The sequence below is a fragment of the Babylonia areolata genome, chromosome 2 (genome assembly GCF_041734735.1).
Source record: "Babylonia areolata isolate BAREFJ2019XMU chromosome 2, ASM4173473v1, whole genome shotgun sequence".
NCBI lineage: Eukaryota > Metazoa > Mollusca > Gastropoda > Neogastropoda > Buccinidae > Babylonia > Babylonia areolata.
Window position 1 is genome coordinate 69,428,081 of NC_134877.1, and position 22,399 is coordinate 69,450,479.

Below are 22,399 nucleotides of genomic sequence, written 5' to 3' on the forward strand. Positions count from 1 at the left end.
CCACCACCACGCCATCTTCCACAACAACACCATCATCTACCACCACGCCATCATCCACCACCACACCATCATCCACAACAACGCCATCATCAACCACCACACCATCATCCACAACAACGCCATCATCCACCACAACACCACCATCCACCACCACACCATCATCCACCACAACACCATCATCCACAACAACGCCATCATCAACCACAACACCATCATCCACAACAACGCCATCATCAACCACAACACCATCATCCACAACAACGCCATCATCCACCACCACCCCATCATCCACAACAACGCCATCATCAACCACCACACCATCATCCACCACCACACCAACATCCACAACAACGCCATCATCCACCACAACGCCATCATCCACCACCACACCATCATCCACAACAACGCCATCATCCACCACCACACCATCATCCACCACACCATCATCCACCACTACACCATCATCCACCACCACACCAGCATCCACCACCACTCCATCATCCACCACCACTCCATCATCCACCACCACACCATCGTCCACAACTACGCCATCATCCACCACCACACCATCATCCACCACAACTCCATCATCCACCACCACGCCATCCTCCACCACCACACCATCGTCCACAACTACGCCATCATCCACCACCACACCATCCTCAACCACCACACCATCGTCCACAACTACGCCATCATCCACCACGACACCATCATCCACCACCACTCCATCATCCACCACCACACCATCATCCACCACCACTTCATCATCCACCACTACACCATCATCCACAACTACGCCATCATCCACCACCACACCATCGTCCACAACTACGCCATCATCCACCACCACACCATCGTCCACAACTACGCCATCATCCACCACCACACCATCATCCACCACCACTCCATCATCCACCACCACACCATCATCCACCACCACACCATCGTCCACAACTACGCCATCATCCACCACCACACCATCATCCACCACAACACCATCATCCACTACCACGCCATCCTCCACTACCACACCATCGTCCACAACTACGCCATCATCCACCACCACACCATCCTCCACCACCACACCATCGTCCACAACTACGCCATCATCCACCACCACTCCATCATCCACGACAACACCATCATCCACCACAACACCATCATCTACCACCACGCCATCATCAACCACCACACCATCATCAACCACCACACCATCATCCACAACAACGCCATCATCCACCACCACAGCATCATCCACCACCACTCCATCATCCACCACCACACCATCATCCACCACCACTCCATCATCCACCACCACTCCATCATCCACCACCACGCCATCCTCCACCACCACACCATCGTCCACAACTACGCCATCATCCACCACCACCCCATCATCCACCACAACTCCATCATCCACCACAACTCCATCATCCACCACCACGCCATCTTCCACAACAACGCCGTCATCCACCACCACACCATCATCCACAACAACGCCGTCATCCACCACTACGCCATCGTCCACAACAACACCATCATCCACAACAACACCATCATCCACCACCACCCCATCATCCACCACCACACCATCATCCACCACAACACCATCATCTACCACCACTCCATCATCCACCACAACTCCATCATCCACCACAACTCCATCATCCACCACCACCCCATCATCCACAACAACTCCATCATCCACCACCACGCCATCATCCACCACTACACCATCATCCACAACTCCTTCATCTAGAACTACCCCCACTACCACCCCATCATCCACCACCACTCCATCATCCACCACCACTGCATCGTCCACCACCACTCCATCATCCACCACCACTCCATCATCTACAACAACGCCATCATCCACCACCACTCCATCATCCACAACTACGCCATCATCCACCACCACACCATCGTCCACAACTACGCCATCATCCACCACCACACCATCGTCCACAACTACGCCATCATCCACCACCACCCCATCATCCACCACCACACCATCATCCACCACCACCCCATCATCCACCACAACACCATCATCCACCACCACCACATCATCCACCACAACTCTATCATCCACCACCACACCATCATCAACCACCACTCCATCATCCACGACAACACCATCATCCACCACCACACCATCATCTACCACCACGCCATCGTCCACAACTACGCCATCATCCACCACCACACCAGCATCCACCACCACTCCATCATCCACCACCACACCATCCTCCACCACCACACCATCGTCCACAACTACGCCATCATCCAGCACCACACCATCATCCACCACCACACCATCGTCCACAACTACGCCATCATCCACCACGACACCATCATCCACCACAACTCCATCATCCACCACCACTCCATCATCCACCACTACACCATCATCCACAACTACGCCATCATCCACCACCACACCATCGTCCACAACTACGCCATCATCCACCACCACACCATCGTCCACAACTACGCCATCATCCACCACCACACCATCATCCACCACCACTCCATCATCCACCACCACACCATCATCCACCACCACACCATCATCCACCACCACACCATCATCCACCACAACACCATCATCCACTACCACGCCATCCTCCACCACCACACCATCGTCCACAACTACGCCATCATCCACCACCACTCCATCATCCACGACAACACCATCATCCACCACAACACCATCATCTACCACCACGCCATCATCAACCACCACACCATCATCAACCACCACACCATCATCAACCACAACACCATCATCCACAACAACGCCATCATCCACCACCACACCATCATCCACAACAACGCCATCATCCACCACCACACCATCATCCACCACCACACCATCATCAACCACAACACCATCATCCACAACAACACCATCATCCACCACAACTCCATCATCCACAACCACGCCATCATCCACCACAACACCATCATCTACAACCACCCCATCATCCACCACCACGCCATCATCCACAACCACGCCATCTTCTACAACAACGCCATCATCCACCACAACTCCATCATCCACCACCACACCATCATCCACCACCACACCATCATCCACCAGCACACCATCGTCGACAACTACGCCATCATCCACCACCACGCCATCCTCCACCACCACACCATCGTCGACAACTACGCCATCATCCACCACCACACCATCATCCACAACAACACCATCATCCAGCACCACCCCATCATCCACGACAACACCATCATCCACCACCACCCCATCATCCACCACAACTCCATCATCCAGAACCACGCCATCCTCCACCACCACACCATCGTCCACAACTACGCCATCATCCACCACCACACCATCCTCAACCACCACACCATCGTCCACAACTACGCCATCATCCACCACCTCACCATCATCCACCACCACACCATCGTCCACAACTACGCCATCATCCACCACGACACCATCATCCACCACCACTCCATCATCCACCACCACACCATCATCCACCACCACTCCATCATCCACCACCACTCCATCATCTACAACAACGCCATCATCCACCACCACTCCATCATCCACCACCACACCATCGTCCACAACTACGCCATCATCCACCACCACTCCATCATCCACTACAACACCATCGTCCACAACTACGCCATCATCCACCACCACACCATCATCCACCACCACACCATCGTCCACAACTACGCCATCATCCACCACCACACCATCGTCCACAACTACGCCATCATCCACCACCACGCCATCCTCCACCACCACACCATCGTCCACAACTACTCCATCATCCACCACCACGCCATCATCCACCACAACACCATCATCCAGCACCACCCCATCATCCACGACAACACCATCATCCACCACCACCCCATCATCCACCACAACTCCATCATCCAGAACCACGCCATCCTCCACCACCACACCATCGTCCACAACTACGCCATCATCCACCACCACACCATCCTCAACCACCACACCATCGTCCACAACTACGCCATCATCCACCACCTCACCATCATCCACCACCACACCATCGTCCACAACTACGCCATCATCCACCACGACACCATCATCCACCACCACTCCATCATCCACCACCACACCATCATCCACCACCACTCCATCATCCACCACTACACCATCATCCACAACTACGCCATCATCCACCACCACACCATCGTCCACAACTACGCCATCATCCACCACCACACCATCGTCCACAACTACGCCATCATCCACCACCACACAATCATCCACCACCACTCCATCATCCACCACAACTCCATCATCCACCACCACCCCATCAACCACAACAACTCCATCATCCACCACCACGCCATCATCCACCACTACACCATCATCCACAACTCCTTCATCTAGAACTACCCCCACTACCACCCCATCATCCACCACCACGCCATCATCCACCACCACACCATCATCCACCACCACTCCATCGTCCACCACCACTCCATCGTCCACCACCACTCCATCATCTACAACAACGCCATCATCCACCACCACTCCATCATCCACCACAACACCATCGTCCACAACTACGCCATCATCCACCACCACTCCATCATCCACCACAACACCATCGTCCACAACTACGCCATCATCCACCACCACACCATCATCCACCACCACACCATCGTCCACAACTACGCCATCATCCACCACCACACCATCGTCCACAACTACGCCATCATCCACCACCACGCCATCCTCCACCACCACACCATCGTCCACAACTACTCCATCATCCACCACCACGCCATCATCCACCACAACACCATCATCCACCACCACCCCATCATCCACCACAACTCCATCATCCACCACCACACCATCATCCACCACCACTCCATCATCCACGACAACACCATCATCCACCACAACGCCATCATCTACCACCACGCCATCATCAACCACCACACCTACATCAACCACCACACCATCATCCACAACAACGCCATCATCCACCACCACACCATCATCCACAACAACGCCATCATCCACCACCACACCATCATCCACCACTACACCATCATCCACAACTACGCCATCATCCACTACCACACCATCGTCCACAACTACGCCATCATCCACCACCACACCAGCATCCACCACCACTCCATCATCCACCACCACACTATCATCCACCACCACACCATCGTCCACAACTACGCCATCATCCACCACCACACCATCATCCACCACGACTCCATCATCCACCACCACGCCATACTCCACCACCACACCATCGTCCACAACTACGCCATCATCCACCACCACACCATCCTCCACCACCACACCATCGTCCACAACTACGCCATCATCCAGCACCACACCATCATCCACCACCACACCATCGTCCACAACTACGCCATCATCCACCACGACACCATCATCCACCACAACTCCATCATCCACCACCACTCCATCATCCACCACTACACCATCATCCACAACTACGCCATCATTCACCACCACACCATCGTCCACAACTACGCCATCATCCACCACCACACCATCGTCCACAACTACGCCATCATCCACCACCACACCATCATCCACCACCACTCCATCATCCACCACCACACCATCATCCACCACCACACCATCGTCCACAACTACGCCATCATCCACCACCACACCATCATCCACCACAACACCATCATCCACTACCACGCCATCCTCCACCACCACACCATCGTCCACAACTACGCCATCATCCACCACCACTCCATCATCCACGACAACACCATCATCCACCACAACACCATCATCTACCACCACGCCATCATCAACCACCACACCATCATCCACCACCACACCATCATCCACCACAACTCCATCATCCACCACCACCCCATCATCCACCACAACTCCATCATCCACCACCACGCCATCCTCCACCACCACACCATCGTCCACAACTACGCCATCATCCAGCACCACACCATCATCCACAACAACACCATCATCCACCACCACCCCATCATCCACCACAACTCCATCATCCACTACCACGCCATCATCCACCACAAAACCATCATCTACAACCACCCCATCATCCACCACCACGCCATCTTCCACAACAACGCCATCATCCACTACAACTCCATCATCCACCACCACGCAATCCTCCACCACCACACCATCGTCGACAACTACGCCATCATCCACCACCACACCATCATCCACAACAACACCATCATCCAGCACCACCCCATCATCCACGACAACACCATCATCCACCACCACCCCATCATCCACCACAACTCCATCATCCACAACCACGCCATCATCCACCACAACACCATCATCTACAACCACCCCATCATCCACCACCACGCCATCATCCACAACCACGCCATCTTCCACAACAACTCCATCATCCACCACCACACCATCATCCACCACCACTCCATCATCCACGACAACACCATCATCCACCACAACACCATCATCTACCACCACGCCATCATCAACCACCACACCATCATCAACCACAACACCATCATCCACAACAACGCCATCATCCACCACCACACCATCATCCACAACAACGCCATCATCCACCACCACACCATCATCCACCACTACACCATCATCCACAACTACGCCATCATCCACCACCACTCCATCATCAACCACCACACCATCATCCACCACCACACCATCGTCCACAACTACGCCATCATCCACCACCACACCATCATCCACCACCACACCATCGTCCACAACTACGCCATCATCCACCACCACACCATCCTCCACCACCACACCATCGTCCACAACTACGCCATCATCCACCACCACACCATCATCCACCACAACTCCATCATCCACCACCACGCCATCCTCCACCACCACACCATCGTCGACAACTACGTCATCATCCACCACCACACCATCATCCACAACAACACCATCATCCACAACCACCCCATCATCCACCACAACACCATCATCCACCACCACCCCATCATCCACCACAACTCCATCATCCACAACCACGCCATCATCCACCACAACACCATCATCTACAACCACCCCATCATCCACCACCACGCCATCATCCACAACCACGCCATCTTCCACAACAACTCCATCATCCACCACCACACCATCATCCACCACCACTCCATCATCCACGACAACACCATCATCCACCACAACACCATCATCTACCACCACGCCATCATCAACCACCACACCATCATCAACCACAACACCATCATCCACAACAACGCCATCATCCACCACCACACCATCATCCACCACTACACCATCATCCACAACTACGCCATCATCCACCACCACACCATCGTCCACAACTACGCCATCATCCACCACCACACCATCATCCACCACTACACCATCATCCACAACTACGCCATCATCCACCACCACACCATCATCCACCACCACACCATCATCAACCACCACCCCATCATCCACCACAACTCCATCATCCACAACAACGCCATCATCCACCACAACACCATCATCTACAACCACCCCATCATCCACCACCACGCCATCATCCACAACCACTCCATCTTCCACAACAACTCCATCATCCACCACCACCCCATCATCCACCACCACCCCATCATCCACCACCACTCCATCATCCACAACAACTCCATCATCCACCACCACACCAACATCCACAACAACTCCATCATCCACCACAACGCCATCATCCACCACTACACCATCATCCACCACAACGCCATCATCCACCACCACGCCATCCTCCACAACAACACCATCATCCACCACCACCCCATCATCCACCACCACACCATCATCCACCACTACGCCATCATCCACCACCACTCCATCATCCACCACAACACCATCATCCACCACAACGCCATCATCCACCACCACTCCATCATCCACCACCACACCATCATCCACAACTACGCCATCATCCACAACCACACCATCGTCCACAACTACGCCATCATCCACCACCACACCATCATCCACCACAACCCCATCATCCACTACAACTCCATCGTCCACCACCACACCATCATCCACCACCACACCATCGTCCACCACAACACCGTCTTCCACCACCACCCCATCATCCACCACCACACCATCATCCACCACCACACCATCATCCACAACAACGCCATCATCCACCACCACTCCATCATCCACCACCACACCATCATCCACCACCACTCCATCATCCACCACCACACCATCATCCACCACAACGCCATCATCCACCACAACTCCATCATCCACCACCACACCATCATCCACAACAACGCCAGCATCCACCACAACTCCCTCATCTACCACCACACCATCGTCCACAACAACGCCATCATCCACCACTACTCCACCGTCCACAACAACACCAGCATCCACCACAACTCCCTCATCTACCACCACACCATCGTCCACAACAACGGCATCATCCACCACTACTCCACCGTCCACAACAACACCATCATCCACCACAACACCATCATCTACCACCACACCATCATCCACGACCACTCCAACATCCACCACCACACCATCGTCAACAACTACGCCATCATCCACAACTCCTTCGTCTAGAACTACCCCCACCACCACACCGTCTTCCACTACCACACCATCATCCACCACAACACCATCATCCACCACCACACCATCAACCACCACTACTCCACCGTCCACAACAACTCCATCATCCACTACCACTCCATCATCCACCACAACACCATCATCCACCACCACACCATCAACCACCACGACTCCATCGTCAACCACCACACCATCGTCCACAACAACGCCATCATCCACCACTACACCATCATCCACCACTCCATCATCAACCACCACACCATCATCAACCACAACACCATCATCCACAACAACGCCATCATCCACCACCACACCATTATCCACAACAACGCCATCATCCACGACCACACCATCATCCACCACTACACCATCATCCACAACTACGCCATCATCCACCACCACTCCATCATCCACCACCACACCATCATCCACCACCACACCATCGTCCACAACTACGCCATCATCCACCACCACACCATCATCCACCACCACACCATCGTCCACAACTACGCCATCATCCACCACCACACCATCCTCCACCACCACACCATCGTCCACAACTACGCCATCCTCCACCACCACACCATCGTCGACAACTACGTCATCATCCACCACCACACCATCATCCACAACAACACCATCATCCACAACCACCCCATCATCCACCACAACACCATCATCCACCACCACCCCATCATCCACCACAACTCCATCATCCACCACAACACCATCATCTACCACCACGCCATCATCAACCACCACACCATCATCAACAACCACACCATCATCAACCACAACACCATCATCCACAACAACGCCATCATCCACCACCACACCATCGTCCACAACAACGCCATCATCCACCACCACACCATCATCCACCACTACACCATCATCCACAACTACGCCATCATCCACCACCACTCCATCATCCACCACCACACCATCATCCACCACCACACCATCGTCCACAACTACGCCATCATCCACCACCACACCATCATCCACCACCACACCATCGTCCACAACTACGCCATCATCCACCACCACACCATCATCCACCACCACACCATCGTCCACAACTACGCCATCATCCACCACCACACCATCATCCACCACTACTCCATCATCCACCACAACACCATCATCCACCACCACACCATCGTCCACAACTACGCCATCATCCACCACCACACCATCATCCACCACAACACCATCATCCACTACCACGCCATCCTCCACCACCACACCATCGTCCACAACTACGCCATCATCCACCACCACACCATCCTCCACCACCACACCATCGTCCACAACTACGCCATCATCCACCACCACACCATCATCCACCACAACTCCATCATTCACCACCACGCCATCCTCCACCACCACACCATCGTCGACAACTACGTCATCATCCACCACCACACCATCATCCACAACAACACCATCATCCACCACCACCCCATCATCCACCACAACACCATCATCCACCACCACCCCATCATCCACCACAACTCCATCATCCACAACCACGCCATCATCCACCACAACACCATCATCTACAACCACCCCATCATCCACCACCACGCCATCATCCACAACCACGCCATCTTCCACAACAACTCCATCATCCACCACCACACCATCATCCACCACCACTCCATCATCCACGACAACACCATCATCCACCACAACACCATCATCTACCACCACGCCATCATCAACCACCACACCATCATCAACCACAACACCATCATCCACAACAACGCCATCATCCACCACCACACCATCATCCACCACTACACCATCATCCACAACTACGCCATCATCCACCACCACACCATCGTCCACAACTACGCCATCATCCACCACCACACCATCATCCACCACTACACCATCATCCACAACTACGCCATCATCCACCACCACACCATCATCCACCACCACGCCATCATCCACCACCACCCCATCATCCACAACCACGCCATCATCCACCACAACACCATCATCTACAACCACCCCATCATCCACCACCACGCCATCATCCACAACCACTCCATCTTCCACAACAACTCCATCATCCACCACCACACCATCATCCACCACCACCCCATCATCCACCACCACTCCATCATCCACCACCACTCCATCATCCACCACCACCCCATCATCCACCACCACACCATCATCCACCACCACTCCATCATCCACCACCACTCCATCATCCACCACCACCCCATCATCCACCACCACTCCATCATCCACAACAACTCCATCATCCACCACCACACCATCATCCACCACCACTCCATCATCCACGACAACACCATCATCCACCACAACACCATCATCTACCACCACGCCATCATCAACCACCACACCATCATCAACCACCACACCATCATCAACCACAACACCATCATCCACAACAACGCCATCATCCACCACGACACCATCATCCACAACAACGCCATCATCCACCACCACACCATCATCCACCACTACACCATCATCCACAACTACGCCATCATCCACCACCACTCCATCATCCACCACCACACCATCATCCACCACCACACCATCGTCCACAACTACGCCATCATCCACCACCACACCATCATCCACCACCACACCATCGTCCACAACTACGCCATCATCCACCACCACACCATCATCCACCACCACACCATCGTCCACAACTACGCCATCATCCACCACCACACCATCATCCACCACTACTCCATCATCCACCACAACACCATCATCCACCACCACACCATCGTCCACAACTACGCCATCATCCACCACCACACCATCATCCACCACAACACCATCATCCACTACCACGCCATCCTCCACCACCACACCATCGTCCACAACTACGCCATCATCCACCACCACACCATCATCCACCACCACGCCATCCTCCACCACCACACCATCGTCGACAACTACGTCATCATCCACCACCACACCATCATCCACAACAACACCATCATCCACCACCACCCCATCATCCACCACAACACCATCATCCACCACCACCCCATCATCCACCACAACTCCATCATCCACAACCACGCCATCATCCACCACAACACCATCATCTACAACCACCCCATCATCCACCACCACGCCATCATCCACAACCACGCCATCTTCCACAACAACTCCATCATCCACCACCACACCATCATCCACCACCACTCCATCATCCACGACAACACCATCATCCACCACAACACCATCATCTACCACCACGCCATCATCAACCACCACACCATCATCAACCACAACACCATCATCCACAACAACGCCATCATCCACCACCACACCATCATCCACAACAACGCCATCATCCACCACCACACCATCATCGACCACCACACCATCGTCCACAACTACGCCATCATCCACCACCACACCATCATCCACCACCACTCCATCATCCACCACCACACCATCATCCACCACCACACCATCATCCACAACTACGCCATCATCCACCACCACACCATCCTCCACCACCACACCATCATCCACAACTACACCATCATCCACAACAACGCCATCATCCACCACCACACCATCGTCCACAACTACGCCATCATCCACCACCACACCATCATCCACCACCACACCATCATCCACAACTACGCCATCATCCACCACCACACCATCCTCCACCACCACACCATCGTCCACAACTACGCCATCATCCACCACCACCCCATCATCCACCACAACACCATCATCCACCACCACCCCATCATCCACCACAACTCCATCGTCCACAACTACGCCATCATCCACCACAACACCATCATCTACAACCACCCCATCATCCACCACCACACCATCATCCACAACCACTCCATCTTCCACAACAACTCCATCATCCACCACAACACCATCATCCACCACCACCCCATCATCCACCACCACTCCATCATCCACAACAACTCCATCATCCACCACCACACCATCATCCACCACCACTCCATCATCCACGACAACACCATCATCCACCACAACACCATCATCTACCACCACACCATCATCCACCACCACTCCATCATCCACGACAACACCATCATCCACCACAACACCATCATCAACCACCACACCATCATCCACCACAACACCATCATCCACCACCACACCATCATCCACCACCACACCATCATCCACGACAACACCATCATCCACCACAACACCATCATCTACCACCACACCATCATCCACCACAACACCATCATCCACCACCACACCATCATCCACCACCACTCCATCATCCACGACAACACCATCATCCACCACAACACCATCATCAACCACCACACCATCATCCACCACCACTCCATCATCCACGACAACACCATCATCCACCACAACACCATCATCTACCACCACACCATCATCAACCACCACACCATCATCGACAACAACGCCATCATCCACCACAACGCCATCATCCACCACAACGCCATCATCCACCACCACACCATCGTCCACAACTACGCCATCATCCACCACCACACCCTCATCCACCACAACTCCATCCTCCACCACCACGCCATCCTCCACCACCACACCATCGTCCACAACTACGCCATCATCCACCACCACACCATCCTCCACCACCACACCATCGTCCACAACTACGCCATCATCCACCACCACAGCATCATCCACCACCACACCATCGTCCACAACTACGGCATCATCCACCACGACACCATCATCCACCACAACTCCATCATCCACCACCACTCCATCATCCACCACTGTACCATCATCCACAACTACGCCATCATCCACCACCACACCATTGTCCACAACTACGCCATCATCCACCACCACACCATCATCCACAACAACACCATCATCCACCACCACGCCATCCTCCACCACCACACCATCGTCCACAACTACGCCATCATCCACCACCACACCATCCTCCACTACCACACCATCGTCAACAACTACGCCATCATCCACCACCACACCATCATCCACCACCACACCATCGTCCACAACTACGCCATCATCCACCACTACACCATCATCCACCACAACTCCATCATCCACCCCCACGCCATCCTCCACAACAACACCATCATCCACCACCACCCCATCATCCACCACCACACCATCATCCACCACTACGCCATCATCCACCACCACTCCATCATCCACCACAACACCATCATCCACCACAACGCCATCATCCACCACCACTCCATCATCCACCACCACACCATCATCCACAACTACGCCATCATCCACCACCACACCATCGTCCACAACTACGCCATCATCCACCACCACACCATCATCCACCACCACTCCATCATCCACCACCACACCATCATCCACCACCACACCATCATCCACCACCACACCATCATCCACCACCACACCATCGTCCACAACAACGCCATCATCCACCACCACACCATCATCCACCACCACACCATCATCCACCACCACACCATCGTCCACAACAACTCCATCATCCACCACCACGCCATCATCCAGCACCACACCATCGTCCACAACTACGCCATCATCCACCACCACACCATCCTCCACCACCACACCATCGTCAACAACTACGCCATCATCCACCACCACACCATCGTCAACAACTACACCATCGTCCACAACTACGCCATCATCCACCACTACACCATCGTCCACAACTACACCATCATCCACCACTACACCATCATCCACCACTACACCATCATCCACCACTACACCATCATCCACCACCACACCATCATCCACCACTACACCATCATCCACCACAACTCCATCATCCACCACCACGCCATCCTCCACAACAACACCATCATCCACCACCACCCCATCATCCACCACCACACCATCATCCACCACTACGCCATCATCCACCACCACTCCATCATCCACCACAACACCATCATCCACCACAACGCCATCATCCACCACCACTCCATCATCCACCACCACACCATCATCCACAACTACGCCATCATCCACAACCACACCATCGTCCACAACTACGCCATCATCCACCACCACACCATCATCCACCACAACCCCATCATCCACTACAACTCCATCGTCCACCACCACACCATCATCCACCACCACACCATCGTCCACCACAACACCGTCTTCCACCACCACCCCATCATCCACCACCACACCATCATCCACCACCACACCATCATCCACAACAACGCCATCATCCACCACCACTCCATCATCCACCACCACTCCATCATCAACCACCACACCATCGTCCACAACAACACCATCATCCACCACCACACCATCATCCACCACCACGCCATCATCAACAACCACACCATCATCCACCACCACACCATCATCCACCACAACGCCATCATCCACCACCACGCCATCATCCACCACCACTCCATCATCCACCACAACTCCATCATCCACCACTACGACATCATCCACCACCACACCATCGTCCACCACCACTCCATCATCCACCACAACACCATCGTCCACCACCACTCCATCATCCACCACAACACCATCATCCACCACCACGTCATCATCCACCACCACTCCATCATCCACCACCACCCCATCATCCACAACTCCTTCGTCTAGAACTACCCCCACTACCACTCCATCATCCACCACCACACCATCATCCACCACCACGTCATCATCCACCACCACTCCATCATCCACCACCACCCCATCATCCACAACTCCTTCGTCTAGAACTACCCCCACTACCACTCCATCATCCACCACCACACCATCATCCACCACCACACCATCATCCACCACCACACCATCATCTACCACGACTTCACCAACATCTTCAACTTCAGGTGAGTATGGGATATTGAATATTTTGACCTAATTTGAATGTCTTTTAAAACCAACTTTCGTTTTCTCCCCTTATTCTCGGAAAGTAATGTTTTTAGTTAATAATTTTTCTCCCCAACAATTCTGATACATTTGTCTTAGTCTGTAAGGCTTAGGGGCCTCGAGTTCACACCGCACCCAGGAATGATGCAGATGTCTTAAAATGGTCTTCAGCGTGTGCTGAAAAAAAAAATGGACGCACAAGAGTAACTGCCCTTGACACAAGTGTTCGTTTTCGCGCCCCGGTCAACGCACTTAAGAGAAGCTCAACTTCAGTCCCACACAAAGCATATTTATGTTAAAGAAATCAGGACACATTGAACGTGTTCGGTTTTTTGGTAAGTTCATTTCTATTCGAATAAGTAGCTAAAATGATATGTTTTTATTTATTCTAAGTAAGGGTTATATCGGCGAACTACAAAATATTTGTCGAAACAACGGATACCTTATCTCTTCAATATCACTCTTTTAAAATTTATGTTTATGCACGGACACAAATAAGTCCTTTGTAAATTATTTCGTCACGTTTCAGTGACGCTTTTACATTTTTAGGAGTCGCGCTGCTGAAGTTACTTCCCCAAGCCCCAAAATGCAGTTTAGCCAGGAGTGGCCTTTGAGTCGCAAAATCGTGTTTTTTTTCTGACTTACATTTACATGTGTCTTTTTCCAAGTCAACAGATACTGATTTGAAGAATCTTCGTTCAAAAAACACTGTGTATGTCTTGCAAATAAACGACATTAGTCAGTAACACAAAGTTTACCCACCGACCAACAACCACCACCTCCCCAACAACCACTACCTCCCCAACACCTCCCTAACAACCACCACCTCCCCAACACCTCCCTAACAACCACCACCTCCCCAACACCTCCCTAACAACCACCACCTCCCCAACACCTCTCTAACAACCACTACCTCCCCAACACCTCCCTAACAACCACCACCTCCCCAACACCTCCCTAACAACCACCACCTCCCCAACACCTCCCTAACAACCACCACCTCCCCAACACCTCTCTAACAACCACTACCTCCCCAACACCTCCCTAACAACCACCACCTCCCCAACACCTCCCTAACAACCACCACCTCCCCAACACCTCCCTAACAACCAACACCTCCCCAACACGTGCAGCTACAAAGCAGACTGGTTTCAGACGCAAACAGAGTGTAATGACTGCACAGTAATAGTTTCTCACATGAAACCGCACGATTTGGTGAATGGAAGGTAACTGTGAGACTACCGAGGATCCTACCTGATGTTTATGCATGCCACTAGTCTGGTGCAACCCTCCAGCCCTCAAACAGCTAACATTTCACGAACATGGTTTTTCTTAGGGGGTGAGGGTGGGGGGAGGAGGGGCAGTAATTTTACTGTGCTTTGTTTGCAGTATATGAGTAAAAGGTGGACAGATTTGGGTATCACGATTGCACATTGCATTCGTTTGTTTGTTTGTTTGTTTGTGTGTGTGTGTGTGTGTGTGTGTGTGTGTGTGTGTGTGTGTGTGCGTGCGTGTGCTTTAGGGTTTATTCTGCTAAACTGAACTCAGCGATGCTATATGAAAACAGAAGACAAGAGAAACAAGGCCTTTAAGACCAACTTGTAATTCACACTTTTAAAAAAGATAGAAAATATCAATAGAATTTTTTTAAGATTGAAAAGACCGAGTGGTATGCTACTCTAGCCTGGGAGAATCTGTCTTCCAAGCCAAAGTCCTCGCCATAGAGATTGATACAAGAGGGTTTGTGAGCGCATATGCCTACAGCCTCATAAAACAGCTGTCGATTTCTAGAAGAGAGAGAACATGGGCTCTCAAGACAATGGCGGAAGCAGCAGAAAAGAGTTTCAGTTGGATCTGGTCGAGAAGGAATGAAAGAAAACTGCATAAGGATTAAATTTCCATACTCAAACTAGACATACGACAGCTCAGACGTCTGCCAGAAAAAGTGACTCAGTCCTCATTTGTCTTAAGCTTGGTTCCATCAGCATCTAACATATCTGGAGTTGTGCAAGTTTTCCCTTTCATGCGACGATAGAAATGCCGGAACTCTGTCAATGTTGTGTCATAACTGAGTGCCCGGTAAAACTGTTTACACATGTCATTTTTGGCCTCTTGAGTAATGACTTCAAACTGTTTGTTTTATCTTTCATTTCTATTTCAATTTCTTTGTCCGGAGAAGGCTTTGTTCTTTGTTTTTGTCAAAGTTTGACAGCCGCGTGTTTTTCTGTCCAGGCTTTCTCTCTTTTAGTATTTCACCATGGGGGCTGAATGGTTTGCTTCCGGTTCAACACCGTTCTTCTGTTTCTTCTGCTTCTTAGTTTCTCGATGATGGTTGTCTCTTTGTTTTCATACTGAAATGGATCATGCGGTTTAATACGGGGCTTAACAGATGATTTCTGTAGACTGAAAACTACGGGGAGGTGATCACTGCCTTGATGTGGAAGCTTTTCTGCATTCGTTCCTGTTTTGGAGATGTTAGAGCGATGTTGATCACGCTGTCACTGTCCCCTTGTCTTGTTCCAAGGCGAGTTGGGGATGTGGTTGTTATTGGGCTAAGAAGAATTTCCCCTATCATTCCTTCAAGTGCGAGTCCTTGTGGGTTGGTGTTCTGCAGGTCCCATAGCTTCGATCTCGCATTATGGTCTCCACAGATAATGACAGAGTCTCCAAATTCATTTTCCGTTTCCTGTGAAAAGGCCCAATCCGATTTTGTAGTGCAGGTTCCTGGATGAACATAGGCATTGATGAGCACAATGCTGTTATCAATTCCGTCAGGTTTTTCAAGACGTACACCTACTAGTTCACACGAGTTGCTACACCATTTGATGTATCCCTTATGCACTTTTTTCTCAAGGCCTGACTAAGCGCGTTGGGTTACGCTGCTGGTCAGGCATCTGCTTAGCAGATGTGGTGTAGCATATATGGATTTGTCCGAACGCAGCGATGCCTCCTTGAGTAACTGAACCGAACTGAACGGTATTCGACGTGATAACGTCGTTTATTTTGCGGTAAAGGAGACGTTGCCATCGCCTCAAGCACACCACAACATGTATCCACTTTCTCCACATCTGCGGAGATCTTGTTCGACAGGCTCAGATATCGGCCGAAACTACAATCGGTTTATCTTTTATGTACATTATAGTAAATTCAGTATCCACTTTTAAATATTCATGTGCAGTAAACACGTCGAGTCGATGATGTAGTAAGTGTCACTGTAAGTGTTTTGTCCAGAATTTGTTGTTGTTGTTTTTTTCTGTTAATTGTGAACAACAACAACAACAACAACAACAACAACAACAAAAATGTCATGCCGGTATCAAACTCCTCCGTTATCTGGATCCGGACCCTCAACGAAATAAATCGTTCATGATCCGGAAATACAAATAGTTTAATCCGGAAGACTTACAACCTATTATTGGTATGACTCTAACGATTTTTCCCCATTATTTTCATTCCTAATTTGGTATGGGCATGTAAAGTATTTCCAGAGAAAATGACAATGTTAAAGTTTACCACGGACACACACACACACACACACACACACACACACACACACACACACACACACACACACACACACACAACCGAACACCGGGTTATTACATAGACTCGCAATGTTTACACAAGTGAGTCAAAAATGGTGTCAGTAATGAGCAAGCATGAAACAGTCTCAGATAAAGGAACGAAAAAGACCGTGATACGCATTGTGCATTTTGAGCAACCGGTTAAAGAGTCTTCCGTCCAGATTTTCTAATTACAAAGGGCTGGAGTTCTGGTAAGAGAAGCTTCAAGACAAAGCTAGACAGAGACATGCAAAATCTCCACATCGCGTGGAAATACTTTTGCAAGTTCCTGAGGACGAACGCCAAGACCACGGGTATCATGGAGATAGCTATAGACGCTTTACATAGTGCCTTTGTCATTGAAACATTCACAGAAGATGAAGGGGTATCATGGAGATAGCTATAGACGCTTTACATAGTGCCTTTGTCATTGAAACATTCACAGAAGATGAAGGGGTATCATGGAGATAGCTATAGACGCTTTACATAGTGCCTTTGTCATTGAAACATTCACAGAAGATGAAGGGGTTTCATGGAGATAGCTATAGACGCTTTACATAGTGCCTTTGTCATTGAAACATTCACAGAAGATGAAGGGGTATCATGGAGATAGCTATAGACGCTTTACATAGTGCCTTTGTCATTGAAACATTCACAGAAGATGAAGGGGTTTCATGGAGATAGCTATAGACGCTTTACATAGTGCCTTTGTCATTGAAACATTCACAGAAGATGAAGGGGTATCATGGAGATAGCTATAGACGCTTTACATAGTGCCTTTGTCATTGAAACATTCACAGAAGATGAAGGGGTTTCATGGAGATAGCTATAGACGCTTTACATAGTGCCTTTGTCATTGAAACATTCACAGAAGATGAAGGGGTTTCATGGAGATAGCTATAGACGCTTTACATAGTGCCTTTGTCATTGAAACATTCACAGAAGATGAAGGGGTATCATGGAGATAGTTATAGACGCTTTACATAGTGCCTTTGTCATTGAAACATTCACAGAAGATGAAGGGGTTTCATGGAGATAGCTATAGACGCTTTACATAGTGCCTTTGTCATTGAAACATTCACAGAAGATGAAGGGGTATCATGGAGATAGCTATAGACGCTTTACATAGTGCCTTTGTCATTGAAACATTCACAGAAGATGAAGGGGTATCATGGAGATAGCTATAGACGCTTTACATAGTGCCTTTGTCATTGAAACATTCACAGAAGATGAAGGGGTATCATGGAGATAGCTATAGACGCTTTACATAGTGCCTTTGTCATTGAAACATTCACAGAAGATGAAGGGGTATCATGGAGATAGCTATAGACGCTTTACATAGTGCCTTTGTCATTGAAACATTCACAGAAGATGAAGGGGTATCATGGAGATAGCTATAGACGCTTTACATAGTGCCTTTGTCATTGAAACATTCACAGAAGATGAAGGGGTTTCATGGAGATAGCTATAGACGCTTTGAAGAAGCTGCCCAGCAGCCAAGAACTTCTTGGCGTGGAAGTCAATCAAGCTGAAGCGCATATAACAATCTCCATGGTAGTCATCCCTTGGCTTTCATCCTCACGAACCTGCAGACATTGTCGCATGGGGAGTGTGGAGGTTCCAGCAGTCTCCGTCTGGCTATGCCTGGAAGCTTTTCTAACGGGATCTGCAGCCACTCTTGACGTAATTTTATCTGACATACTGACCCTTTTATCTGACATACTGACACATTGATTGACAGTAATCATCTTTATTGAAACAGTAATTTCGTCTGCTTTCTAAGGATATAACATTGATGTGTACAATGCAGATGACACCTTTTCAGGTTTTTTGTGTAATATTGAAGGCTTACCTCGCATCCAGTATGAACGGGATATCGCATGATTATGAACTATGGGCCCTGAACTATGACCTTATCTTGTTTGTTGAAACATCCCCAAAGTTCGTTCCGGGCTTTCCATTTTCTCCACACGTTGTTTTAACCTTCTGATGTGTTCATGAGAGACGGTTAGTGTTGCTTTCTTTGTGATAAAGCAATATAACTGCATTCATCAAGCAAGCCGTACGTTGATATGCTCGTGCCCATCATTTCTAAAACCCTAGTTGGAAGAAAGACCGATGTTGTTTCGGTATGATTTTACTTGCCACCTGAAGGTTCACCATACTATGAAGACACTGTGGTATACAGAATATCTTTATTGACTTGAATAGCATCGATATAACGTGGATTTGGATTAACTGAATAGCATTCTGATTTAACACCGTCAATCGAACGAAGTAAGAGCGCAAAGTCTTCTAAAGTAAGAGCCAGTCTTCTGACAGTCGAACGAAGTAAGAGCCAAAGTCTTCTGAGGTAAGAGCCAACATCTTCTGAGGTAAGAGCCAAAGTCTTCTGAGGTAAGAGCCAACATCTTCTGAGGTAAGAGCCAAAGTCTTCTGACAATCGAACGAAGTAAGAGCCTAAGTCCTCTGCATCTGAACCGTTTCGAGTACTGACATTTCTGTCTCTATCTCTGTCTTTCTCTCTCACTGTGTCGGCCCCTCTCTCCCCCCTCTCCCCCCAATGTTTGACATGATTGACACGTGCTAATGTCCCCTTGCATGGGGTCTGTGTGGGGTTTGTGTATGCACAGATGGCCGAAGTACAGTAAACGTTTTGATGTCTGAACTCTCTCTCTCTCTCTCTCTCTCTCTCTCTTTCTGTCTGTGTGTCTGTCTGTCTCTCTGTCTGTGTCTGTCTGTCTGTGTGTCTGTATCTCACATTTTTCACCCCCTCTCTCACTCTCTCTCAGCCCATATGTTATGTCCTCCATGCCTCCCCTCCACGCTCTCTTTCTGTCTCGTGAAAGGCTGTCTTCACTCGATATTCAAATTATTAGAGATTCTTAATTAATAGCAGGTCGTTTTGTCTCGGTTGATGAGTCCCGGAACTGCGGCTTCATTGTAGTTTTATTTATTGTTTCAGCATCGACCAGCTTCACCACATCGGTGACAAGTGAGTAAACATGATGGTTAATGATTTCCGACAATCAGCTGTTCCTCTCTCTCTCTCTCTCTCTCTCTCTCTCTCTCTCTCTCTCTCTCAAACATACAAATTTACGGACACATACACACTCATCTATCTATCAATCTATCTATATCTTTTATGAGTAAAATCAGAATTAACACTACATGATTGGTCAAAGACAGATACACACACATCAACACACACACACACACACACACACACACACACACACACACACAGAGAAACACACACACGCACGCACACACACACATA

At 50.4% G+C, this 22,399-nt stretch overlaps 1 protein-coding gene across 1 annotated transcript in view; it reads left to right on the top strand.

Moving 5' to 3' along the window:
- LOC143278291 (uncharacterized) overlaps positions 1-22,399 on the top strand; it is a 31,127-nt gene that overhangs the window by 994 nt on the left and 7,734 nt on the right. Inside the window, exons 2-3 of the mRNA XM_076583249.1 lie at positions 15,404-15,516; positions 22,085-22,114. Coding sequence (XP_076439364.1) covers positions 15,404-15,516; positions 22,085-22,114 — 143 coding nt within the window. The remainder of the gene's footprint in view (positions 1-15,403; positions 15,517-22,084; positions 22,115-22,399) is intronic.